This window comes from Oncorhynchus kisutch, linkage group LG15 (assembly GCF_002021735.2).
Source record: "Oncorhynchus kisutch isolate 150728-3 linkage group LG15, Okis_V2, whole genome shotgun sequence".
Lineage (NCBI taxonomy): Eukaryota > Metazoa > Chordata > Actinopteri > Salmoniformes > Salmonidae > Oncorhynchus > Oncorhynchus kisutch.
The window spans coordinates 66,907,337-66,920,189 of NC_034188.2; the positions used below are offsets into that span (position 1 = coordinate 66,907,337).

At 43.7% G+C, this 12,853-nt stretch overlaps 1 protein-coding gene and 1 long non-coding RNA gene across 5 annotated transcripts in view; one reads left to right on the top strand and one right to left on the bottom strand.

Moving 5' to 3' along the window:
* Nucleotides 1-6,737, top strand: part of LOC109906087 (leucine-rich repeat and fibronectin type III domain-containing protein 1) — a 134,082-nt gene extending 127,345 nt beyond the window's left edge. For all 3 annotated transcript variants that reach the window (XM_031790869.1, XM_031790868.1, XM_020503749.2), the window contains one exon: nt 2,881-6,737. In XM_031790869.1, coding sequence (XP_031646729.1) covers nt 2,881-3,793 — 913 coding nt within the window. In that variant the 3' untranslated portion in view covers nt 3,794-6,737. The remainder of the gene's footprint in view (nt 1-2,880) is intronic.
* On the bottom strand, nt 5,409-10,334 carry LOC109905733 (uncharacterized). Of its 2 annotated transcripts, XR_002257306.2 has the most exons (7): nt 10,261-10,326; nt 9,578-9,884; nt 9,038-9,115; nt 8,869-8,960; nt 8,015-8,167; nt 7,841-7,882; nt 5,409-6,879 (listed from the first exon to the last, which is right to left on the bottom strand). It is a non-coding gene; the product is annotated as an uncharacterized LOC109905733 (long non-coding RNA). The 2 variants fall into 2 exon arrangements; XR_002257305.2 differs by having other exon boundaries at nt 9,578-10,334.
* Between the last annotated feature and the right edge of the window lie 2,519 nt (nt 10,335-12,853).

A 12,853-nucleotide genomic window follows, 5' to 3' on the forward strand; every position in this document is an offset into this window, starting at 1 on the left:
CATAACACAATACCCCATAATCCCCCATAACACAATACCCCATAACACAATACCCCATAATCCCCCATAACACAATACCCCATAACACAATACCCCATAATCCCCCATAACACAATACCCCATAACACAATACCCCATAATCCCCCATAACACAATACCCCATAACACAATACCCCATAACACAATACCCCATAACACAATACCCCATAATCCCCCATAACACAATACCCCATAACACAATACCCCATAACACAATACCCCATAACACAATACCCCATAACACAATACCCCATAACACAATACCCCATAATACCCCATAACACAATACCCCATAACACAATACCCCATAACACAATACCCCATAATACCCCATAACACAATACCCCATAACACAATACCCCATAACACAATACCCCATAATGACAAAGCAAAAACAGCTTAAAGAAATATCCCATTTGCATAAGTATTCAGACCCTTTACTCAGTACTTTGTTGAAGCACCTTTGGTAGAGATTAGACTGTAATCGCTGCCAAAGATGCTTCAACAAAGTACTGAATAAAGGGTCTGAATACTTATGTAAATGGAATTTCTTTAAGCCCGGATTCGAACCCGATCCAACATCTCTGGAGAGACCTGAAAATAGCTGTGTAGCGACACTCCCCATACACCCTGACAGAGCTTGAGAGGATCTGCAGAGAAGAATGCGGAAAAACTCTCCAAATACAGGTGTGCCAAACTTGAGGCGTCATACCCAAGAAGACTCGAGGCTGTAATTTACATGGATCGGGTTCAAATCTGGGCTCTGGCTGGGCCACTTAAGGACATTCAGAGACAGTGCCGAAGCCACTCCTGCGTTGGCTATGTGCTTAGGGTTGTTGTCCTGTGGAAGGTGAACTTTCATCCTGGGTGCTCTGGAGCAGGTTTTCATCAAGGATCTCTCTGTACTTTGCTCCATTCATCTTTCCCTCGATCCTGACGAGTCTCCCAGTCTCGCCGCTGAAAAATATCCCCACAGCATGATACTGCCACCACCGTGCTTCACCGTAGGGGTGGTGCCAGGTTTCCTCCAGACGTGACACTTGGCATTTGGGGGCCAAAGAGTTCAATCTTGGTTTCATCAGACCAGTGAATCTTTCTCATGGTCTGAGAGTCCTGTAGGTGCCTTTTGGCAAACTCCAAGCATGCTGTCATGTGCCTTTTACTGAGGAGCGGCTGAGCGGCTTCCGTCTGGCCACTCAACCATAAAGGCCTGATTGGTTGAGTGCTGCAGAGAAGGTTGTCCTTCTGTAAGGTTCTCCTATCTCCACAGAGGAACTCTGGAGCTCTGTCAGAGTGACCATTGGGTTCTTGGTCACCTCCCTGACCAAGGCCCTTCTCCCCTGATTGCTCAGTTTGGCTGGGCAGCCAGCTCTAGGAAGAGTCTTGGGGGTTCCAAACTTCTTCCATTTAAGAATGATGGAGGCCTCTGTGTTTTACTTGGGGACCTTCCCCAGATCTGTGCCTCAACTCAATCCTGTCTTGGAGCTCTACGTACAATTCCTTCGACCTCATGGCTTGGTTTTTGCTCTGACATGCACTGTCAACTGTGGGACCTTTATATAGACAGGTGTGTGCCTTTCCAAATCATGTCCAATAAATTGAATTTACCACAGTTGGACTCCAATCCAGTTGTAGAAACATCTCAAGGATGATCAATGGAAACAGGATGCACCCTGAGCTCAATTTCGAGTCTCATAGCAAAGGGCCTGAATACTTATGTAAATAAGATATTTCTGTTTTTTATTTGTAACACATTTGCAAACATTTCTAAAAACCTGTTTTCACTTTGTTATTATGGGGTATTGTGTGTAGATTGATGATTTTTATTTAGTCAATTTTATAATAAGGCTGTAACCAAACAAAGTGTAGAAAAGGGGAAGGGGTCTGAATACTTTCTGATTGCACTGTTTCTGCTCACACTGCCATTTGTATTACTCATACAAATACCCTTATTGAATTGAGAGTACTTAGGTCTATTGGATGTGTTTCTATTTGACCCAGTGTGCACCACCAATACCGGGGCACAAATGAAAAAAGTGAACTGGAAAGTTTTCTCAAAGGAATCAAAAGGTCAAGTTTAAAGCTGTTGTTGTTGGTTGACTTTGCTAATTTGATCGTTTCTGATTTAATTAGCTATTCTCCTGTATAATGTTCTCCCCTGTGTTTAAACAGTGACCTGCGTGTTGTTTAGTCTTTAGGTGATATATTATTACCTACAAGTGACAACCATCAAAGCATTCCTTCAGGGGAAAATGGCCATGTTTTTAATTATATTAACACAGATGTCCGCCTAAAGACAATGTCTTTCTCCTTCATGTTTACAGACAATGTGTTTATTTCACACATCATCAAACTTGGGCATTTGGCCAGAAGCCTGCGTTGTCTTTCCTTGAAGATGTTGTGACATATACAGTATATATATATATATATATATATAGTGATGGCTTGTTTGTCACCTTGCTGTTTACCTTTTGCAATCATAGTATACATAAAATGCTGGGGGAGATATTTTGCACTGTCACCATGTAACATTGCCTAGTGTCTAAGTCAAGTGTCAGCACTGTTGTCTTTACTTGGGCCCCAAATATATGGGAGATATTTAAAGCCTCACTGGAGCTGAAGTAAGTTGGCATGGCTGTCTTTTTTCTGTGTTTTTTCAAACACCTTAGTGTCAGGTTAAATCTTCTTAGGTGCATGCCGTTAATGGGAATGCAGTGTGACACGGTCTGGCACTCTTTTGTTTCATACAGCATATTGGTGGTAACTGAGGGGAGAGGTCAAAACTACCCTGGCAAAGCTAACCTTCACCACTCCTGTTAATTCCTTCATTTTTTTCTGCAGAATGATCCCGTCCACCAGTAAGACCTTCCTGATCAACGACCTGGCGGCGGGCCGGGAGTATGACCTGTGTGTCCTGGCGGTGTACGACGACGGCATCACCTCTCTGACGGCCACGCGCGTGGTCGGCTGCGTCCAGTTCCACACAGCCAGCGAGGTCAGCCAGTGTCGCTTCATCCACAGCCAGTTTCTGGGCGGCACCATGATAATCATCATTGGCGGCATCATCGTGGCTTCAGTGCTGGTGTTTATCATCATCCTCATGATCCGCTACAAAGCCCACAGCAGCCCCGAGGACAGAAAGGTCAAGGTCAGCTCCAGCATGCACTCCCAGACCAACGGCAGCCAGCACAGACTCCAGCGCTCCACCTCCAAACAACCTGCCGAGGACAGCCACCAGAGAGAAGCCCAACCGATGGCAGCCAAGGAGTGCATGGCCCTGGTGCTGAAGGTGGACAGTGACAAGAGGGAGTGGGACACTCCTCTGGCCACCACGGCCATCCTGGAAGTGGAGCTGCCCCCCCTGCCCACGGACAAGGTGAGGAGGACCAGCCTGGATGCCCAGCGCTCTGGATCTGGCCCCCCGTCAGAGGACACACAGACAGAAAGCAGCCTGATGGGCTCCACCATATCCTTGTGTCTCCTAGGTTCCAACGCCAGCACCAAGGAGGCCCCCAGGCTCAAGGACAAGAGCGCCCTGGCCAACATGGGGTTTAATAATGAGCTGGCACGAACTAGGCACAGGTTCAGCTTTGACGGGGGAGACTACTCCATATTTCAGAGCCACAGTTACCCCCGCAGAGCGCGGACGAGGCGGCACAAGTCTACAAACCAGCTCAACGTGGAGTCCTCACCGCTCGCCAACCGGAGAGTCACTTTCAGCAGCACTGAATGGATGCTGGAGAGCACAGTGTAAGAGATACAGCCTGGCCTCTCTGGCTCTCTCAAAGACACACACACATACCAACAGTTTGACACATACACCCTCATGCATACACATTTACATATCTAACAAATAAATCTACATGCATACAGACTCAGAGAGTTGCTGGAGAAGAAAACAGTCCCCTTTCATCCTGCCTCCCCTCATACTCCCAGAGCGACAGAGTTGTTGGACATTTCATTAGTTTCTGCAGCAGTGCCTTATTCTAAAATATGTACGAATGGAGGATGCTGCTCATTGTAGTCATAAACTTTCCTTTCTATCATGGTTTTCCCCGTTTCATGGGGAGTGATGCTTTGAGTTTTTGTGTTCTTTGACATGCCAAGGGTTGGGGCATTTGTAACTTTTCCTTTAATGTTAAAAAGATCACACTGTAAAGTGAACAACCAGGTATCTTGTATGTTGATCATCCTTTGGGTTCTTTCAAAGACTTTTGCACACGAAGACACGACGATACGATGACAAGTATCACACCAGTCTATACATTAATAAAAATATAGAACTATACACATGCCGATTTCAAATGTTAGCAGAGGATGGACCTGATAAACCTGTGGACTCCTCGATGCTGGTTGGACTGTATGATATTACTAGGTATTGTTCCAGATGTGACTGTATGATATTAATCGGTATTGTATCTGGCTGGTCTAGATAAAAAGACAACAAAAAAAATACATATAGAAGTATATTAAAAACATTGGTGTATGTGTATTATGTAAGTCATATGTCACAACTTTTTACTGAGCATTTGGGTGTTGGCCACAAGTTTTTACATTAAAAACCTGTGTCTTCACACTTCCCCCTATTTAGTATGACAAGGTTTGGACCACTTATCCCTTATGAGAGGGTATTAAATTTTTTGTGTGGGTTAACTGTACCGTTTGTGCCGTGTCCTTTTCTTATGGTGATCCTGGATCCTTTCGTCAAAATCATGAAAGCTGCTTGCACATGGATCAGTGGGAAGGCCTATATGCATTAAGGCATGTATCTTATCAAATATATATTAAGATATCATATCTTGTGCCTGTTGAGACAAACATGTGGGGAACTTCAAGGGTCTCAAAGGAAGCTGTTGTCAAAGTATACAAACATCAGGTCAGAAACAATACTCCTTTATTTGTCACAAATAAACTATTTATTCTGATGAAGTCAAAAGAGGCCATGAGTCAATCAATCCTCAGGGTCTACTACACCGATTGAGCCACTAGGTGGAGACAACGCACCACAGATAACAGGATATTAAACCCTGTAGGCCTCCTAGCCCTTCCACTAAATAATAAATTAACCTTGTACAGCGTGATGATCATTAAGGAGAAAGGCATGAACTTGAAAAGATACCATATAGCAGTGGCATGCTCTCTACGTAAGAATAAAACTATGCCGCTCAAACCTGTTTTAGACGACAGCACCTTTTTCAGCAGGTCTCTTAAAAGGAGTTTATATAGTGATGTAGAAATGATGTAGAAATTCTCATTCAGTGCTGACCTATTCCATTTTCTTGCACATTACATCTACAGCAAGTACTGTAGAAACTTAACACTAGAGGGAAACCGTACACCATTTATACAATGTTATATGGTAAATGGTACCCAGTTCTGGACGTATTCAACCCAAGGGGCATATTATTTCATAGAATTTGATGCATGAAGTCAAATTCATGCTCAAGCTCATGAAATAGAAAGGCTATAGGCCTACTGAGAAGACTTGTGAATGATAGTCATGTAGATATCCTGCAGTCATAACATGAGATCCATGTGATTTGTCCTTCCTGTCTAAAAGTATGGTGTGATAACCAGAGTACATTTTCAGAAAACGAAATATGCATTTTATTTTTCAATGTCCCACCTGACATTCCGTTAAATCCCGACTCCCATAAATCAAATGTTTTTAAAATAAATACTGAATTTTAAAAAAGCATAAAAGATTGTCACAATTGGTTGGGAAATCTGCATAAAATGTCATAATTTTCCATAGTATAACAGCTAAAGTCACGCCAGGACACTAACTATGAGACAAGGCTCAGCAGTCAATCAACTTGTCATGAGGTGGAATTAGGTGGCTTTCGTTTAGTCCATATTTGTGCAGTGTCAGCTCACTATCTGAGCACTGCAGCTTGAGCAGCACCAGTAACAGAAGGTGAGGTACTGCTGAATGCCCTTAGGGGAGAACACAGGTTTGTGCTCAGCTGTACACAGAAAGAGAAGTACAGCACAGAAGAGTATTGCAGAGGAACATGGTTAAGGGAAGAGCGATATGCTTTCCCCTGCCAGTAGGTCTGTTCAAAAGTTCTATTTGTACTTTAGCCAATTCCTCAGTTGTCTTATTGGATAAATCACAAACATGTCTAGCAATTAGCTATGGTGATGCTGTGTTCTCAACAAATCTAGTGGGAAACATTGGACACTAAAGTGGAAGTGGGGTGTAACTGTGAAAGCTTTGCCCACTCACTTTCAGCAACTGAAAGGGGGCAGTATGAGGGTACAGATTACTGGCTGCTAATGGAAAAAGGTTGAATCCTCAGAACTGTCCTCTGATTTGTCCTCTCCTGCTTTCCAGTTTTTCCTCCTCTTCTTGTGTGACTCTGGTCCTGAGTCTCTGTGGGAGTCCATCTATCATTTCCTCCTTCTCCCTCTCTCCTCATCCTCCTCCTCCTCCTCCTCCTCTGAGCTGCTCTCCTCCTCCTCCTCTGAGCTGCTCTCCTCCTCCTCCTCTGAGCTGCTCTCCTCCTCCTCCTCTGAGCTGCTCTCCTCCTCTCTCTCACACTTTTTTCTCTTATGTTTGCTCTTGCTGCTTTTCCTCTTCTGTTCCTGTTTGACACTGTGGCTCTTGTCGCTGCTGGACTCACCGTCTGACTCACCTATCCTTCGCTGTTCCTCTTCTGTTCCTGTTTGACACGGTGGCTCTTGTCGCTGCTGGACTCACCGTCTGACTCACCTATCCTTCACTTTTCCTCCTTCTTCTTCTTGGAGGACTTCTTCAGATGTTTTGATTTGGCTGTTTTAAGTCCGGACGTTTTCTTTCTCCAATGCCCATTCTGATCATCACCACGGTCTCTATCCCTGAAAAGACAAATCAGGCATTATAACAATGCAACATTTATTGTATTGAAGCAAATAATGAGATTTCTACAACAAAGACGATGCACAAGACTTTCTCCAAACACCCCACAGGATCAACATCCTGGTTACTTGCAAGAGGAAACGACGCAGGTACAGAGGACAAAGAGCCGGATACCTGGTCAGGACCTGGAGAAGGCGACTGGGAAAGCTGTCGTTACCGTCAATACTACTCGCCAACGTGCAATCATTGGACAATAAATTAGACACGGTGCCATCACGAATATCCTACCAACAGGACATCAAAAACCGTAATATCCTACGTTTCACAGAATCGTGGCTGAATGACGACGTGGATATTCGGCTAGCGGGATATACGCTGCACCGGCAAGATAGAACAGCACAAGGGGGGCGGTAAGACAAGGGGGGCGGTCTGTGCATATTTGTAAACAATTTTGTGGTATCCAATTGTTAGTAGTTACTATCTTGACTCATCGCTACAACTCCCGTACGGGCTCGGGAGAGACGAAGGTAGAAAGCATTGCGTCCTCCGAAACACAACCCAACCAAGCCGCACTGCTTCTTAACACAGCGCGCATCCAACCTGGAAGCCAGCCGCACCGATATGTCGGAGGAAACACCGTGCACCTGGCTACCGTGCACTGCGCCCGGCCCGCCACAGGAGTCGTTGGTGCGCGATGAGACAAGGATATCCCTACCGGTCAAACTCTCCCTAACCCGGATGACGCTAGGCCAATTGTGCGTCGCCCCACGGACCTCCCGGTCATGGCCGGCTGCGACAGAGCCTGGGCGCGAACCCAGAGTCTCTGGTGGCACAGCTGGCGCTGCAGTACAGCGCCCTTAACCACTGCGTCACCCGGGAGGCCAACTTTGATTTGATCCTTACTACAGCTACTATAGTTATGGGACATGGTATTTCATGTTAATGCAGTTCATTTCTTACCAGTCACTTTTAAACTCCTCAGGGTATAGCTCCTTAAAACCTCTGTAGAGGAAACATGCACAGTACCAATGAGATTCACCTTTCATAGCATGTCGCCGTTTGTCAACTCAAACACAAACGTATGAACTCACAAGGCTATAATACTACAGAGTTGTAAACAGAAAAAATATGCACCTGTCTGAATCATTGGCCTCAAAGTCATAGAGGTTCTTGGTCCAGTAGCGTGCCCCCCTCTTGTCCTAGCTGGAATCGTGTTCTCTTCCCCGCAGCCAGTCTCCCAGTCTGTCTACAGACCCATCCTCCACACGATCACAGTGCACGTGACTCCTGAGGAATAGACAACATGGGTGAACTCTAATTCTGATGTTTGTCAACCTGTTCCATATAACACGCTTCTAAGCTACTGTAAGGCTGCATCCCGATTCTCCACCCTTCTATCAAAACGTGCACTTGCACACTTCCCGTCATGAATCTTAAAATGGTGGAAACTGACTCCAACAAATGATTACACAAATACATTGCTTTTATATCCATGCCGGGAAGTAAGTGCACACTTTGGGAAAAGGGTGGTGAATCTGGACACAGCCTAAGATAGCCTGATATATCAGCCGGTGATAGCTAACACTAACGCTATGTACCGTCTGAGACAACGCAATGTCATTATTTGGAAAGGCTCCTCTCAGGACCTCTACAAGCTGGAATGTTGAATAAAAGGACATTTTAACTTATTCTACCGGTTGTCTGGGTGGTTGGTCCTTATGCAGCTGAAATTTCAGACAATAGCCCATATCAACTGGAAAGCATTATTAAATAAACTTTTCAAAACACTAGTAGTGCATTCAGATTTCTATCACCTGAAGTGTGTGCATGCCATGCATACTAGCTGAGCTCGTGCACATGTTCACGTGGTTTTACACAATCCAAATAACATTGCAGTGTCTCAGACGGTACATAGCCTTAGTGTTAGCTAGTCATCACCGGCTGATGTTTCAGGCTACACTACTTCCATTCTCGAACAGTGAGGGGACCTGGATGGATTTAAGGCTCGTGGCATCGATCTGTGGCTGGTGAATGGCCCCTTCTCCATCCCCCTCAACTTCCACATCTCCGACTCCTGGATCTGAAACAGACCACATCTCTCATGAGGCGAGAACACAGCTACACACACACACATTTAGCTAGCTCTCCCACTCTCACCTTGTTGTGGGCATCTGTGTGACGAATAACATTTCACAGCAGCACCTTGCCCATTCGGCACCCTGGACATGATGATACCTGAGAAGAGAAAAAGGTATAAGGTACTGTACACACAACACTGTGAATTACATTGGCAGCAACATACTGGGGTTGGAGTCTCAATACAAACAGATCAGGACAGGTGCATTGGAGAATATATTTTGTTTCAAATTCCCTGATCATAATGACCGACCATCCTGCCAACCAGCACAATAAGTTGAAATGGAATAGTATTTAACTTCCCACAGACTGTTTTGTGCTCCGAATACAATTGAAAGCAACTCTAGTGTTAGCACAATATTGGACTAAAGGTGCCTAATGTTGCTCCTTAGTCCAGTGACCTTACATGTTCTGTTTAATGGGGGAATTGCCACTGGAAGCCAAAACAGCCAAATACTCCATCTAAACATGAATCAATTGCAGTATGATTCTAGAAACATAAATCATTGTACTTTCATATCACATCAAAATAATTATACAAACATAAAAATATACACTTACTCAGCAGTGGAGGCTGCTGAGGGGAGGGCGGCTCATAATCATGTGTGAAACGGAGCGAATGGCATCAAACAAGTTTGACGTATTTGATCATATTCCACACCACCCATTACCACGAGCCCGTCCTCCCCAATTAAGGTGCCACCAACCTCCTGTGCTGCACTGGTTTAACACTGGTGCAGCAGACAATACTTTTCTGTGACAACACGTTTGTTGCGTCTGTCTTCCGTTTACACACAGGTGTTCAGAGACGCAGATAGCGAATTAGTACAGGTAGTCCACTCTTCCGTATGTTTTCTGTGAACAAGCTCTGTAAAATGGAAATATGACCGCGTAGGAACCCAAATCAATGAGCATCAATTTATCCATGTTTAAACATATATATATTTAATCACCGATATGAAAGGTCCTTATGCTTTCAAAACCGATGCGATGCAAGCGACGCGTATTAATGTTCAGACAAAACTCCCCCTACGTCCAATGATTTATGTGTAATTTAATGGAAGGGCAAGATCAAGGGCTACGCTAGTGTATGTAGATACACCCGCGTTGCTAAAAGCACATACTAGCTATGAAGCTACAGCTGGTTCGCGTTAACGGGTAGTTTTATCAACAGGAGCTTTGCTAGATATTAATCCTATGACGCTCATTTCAACCCTGATTAAATATTTATGAATCAGAATTACCGTTTGATATTTAACGTTTACGAATAAAAACACACAACAGTCTGACTTCTCAGTCCGTGGCGTATAGCGGAAGAAGCACATGCGCAATATCCTTCTGCATAATCCCGCCCATGTGGGGGTTGTTGCGTCACAGGACGACTAGGACGCTGATTGGCCATGTGTCTGTCAATCATTGGTGGGGGTCCTAAAAGGTGGTGGATGTGGGGATTGAGAAACTGCACAAATTCACTCTTTGTGAGCCAATTGTTCTTACTTCATAATTCTAGTCAAATGGCTATTAAAGGCCAAGCTACATGGCATCTCACTAGCCACTATCCACATCACAACTAGGTCTTTAGGGCCAATATCATCATAGGTCCAAAAGGCTTCTTATCAGCTTCTAACCCCAAACCATAAGACTCCTGAACAGCTAATCAAATGGCTACCTGGACTATTTGCATTGACCCACTCCCATTTTTACGGTGCTGCTAGTCTCTGTTTATTATCTATGCATAGTCACTTTACCTCTACCTACATGTACATATTACCTCGACTAACCTGTGCCCCCGCACATTGACTCTGTACCGGTACCCCCTGTATATAGCCTCGCTACTGTTATCTTATTGTTGCTCTTTAATTATTTGTTATTTTCCTATTTTCTACTTCAGTTTATTTTAGTAAATACTTCCTTAGCACTTATTTTTCTTAACTGCATTGTTGGTTCAGGCCTTGTAAGTAAGCATTTAACTGTAAGGTCTACACCTGTTGTATTTGGCGAATGTGACAAATAAAATTGGATTTAATCTGAATAAAATGCAATGATTACCTGTAGTAGTTATGTAGCCTATTATAATTGACTATATTTCTAACAATAACCTATTTCCTAATTAGCACCGAATGTTTGGCACACAACGATACAGAAGGCCTATCAATAACTTTTAAGTGAAGACTCTAAGAACTGTTGAGACTGCACTACTGTTGTGTATAGAAGCAGGATACACTTTTCATACTGTTATGGACACAGTATAAAACAGATAGCAATGATCTGTGTTTGAGAAACAAGTCATTGTTGACTGTTGCAAGGTATGGGTTTTATAACAACAACAGATAGTTTTGTCAAGGGATGTGCCCTGTTCAGGAGGCTTAAAAGATTTGGCATGTGCCCACAGATCCTCAAAACATTCTACAGCTGCACCATTGAGAGCATCTTGACTGGCTGCATCACCGCTTGGTATGGCAACTATAATGCACCCGACCGTAATAACCCTCTACAGAGGGTTATGAGTACGGCCTAATACATCACTCGGTCCGAGCTTACTGCCATCCAGGACCCCTATACCAGGCAGTGTCAAAGGAAGGCCCAAAAAAGGGTCAAAGCCTCCAGCCACCCAAGCCGTAAACTGTTCATTCTGTTATCACATGGCAAATGGTACCAGTGCACTAAGTCTGGAACCAGTAGGACCCTGAACAGCTTCTACCTCCAAGCCATAAGACTTCTAAACAAGACGGCTAATTAGCTAATCAAATGGCTACCCAGACTACCTGCATTGACCCTTTTTGCACCAACTCTCATGCACCGACTTTATGCACACACACACTGGACTCTACCCACACACTCACAGAGACTTACACTGACACCACAACACACACACCACATATGCCCACACACACATAACATGCACACAAATGACATACTGACGCCACACACACACACACACACACACACACACACACACACACACACACACACACACACACACACACACACACACACACACACACACACACACACACACACTAACTAACTCACACACACTTTCATACTAGCAATCTCAATTACTTCATACCCCTGCACATTGACTCGGTACTGGTACTCCCTGTATATAGCCATGTTATTACCTGGTACTCCCTGTATATAGCCATGTTATTACCTGGTACTCCCTGTATGTAGCCATGTTATTACCTGGTACTCCCTGTATGTAGCCATGTTATTACCTGGTACTTCCTATATTAATATAGCCATGTTATTATCTGGTACTCCCTGTATGTAGCCATGTTATTACCTGGTACTTCCTATATTAATATAGCCATGTTATTACCTGGTACTTCCTATATTAATATAGCCATGTTATTACCTGGTACTTCCTATATTAATATAGCCATGTTATTATCTGGTACTCCCTGTATGTAGCCATGTTATTACCTGGTACTCCCTGTATGTAGCCATGTTATTACCTGGTACTTCCTATATTAATATAGCCATGTTATTATCTGGTACTCCCTGTATGTAGCCATGTTATTACCTGGTACTTCCTATATTAATATAGCCATGTTATTACCTGGTACTTCCTATATTAATATAGCCATGTTATTACCTGGTACTTCCTATATTAATATAGCCATGTTATTACCTGGTACTTCCTATATTAATATAGCCATGTTATTATCTGGTACTTCCTATATTAATATAGCCATGTTATTACCTGGTACTTCCTATATTAATATAGCCATGTTATTTTTACTCGTCATTGTTATTTGTTATTAACTGTGTATTTATTCCTTGTGTCAATATTTCTATTTTCTATTATAACCTTAACTGCATTGTTGGAAAATG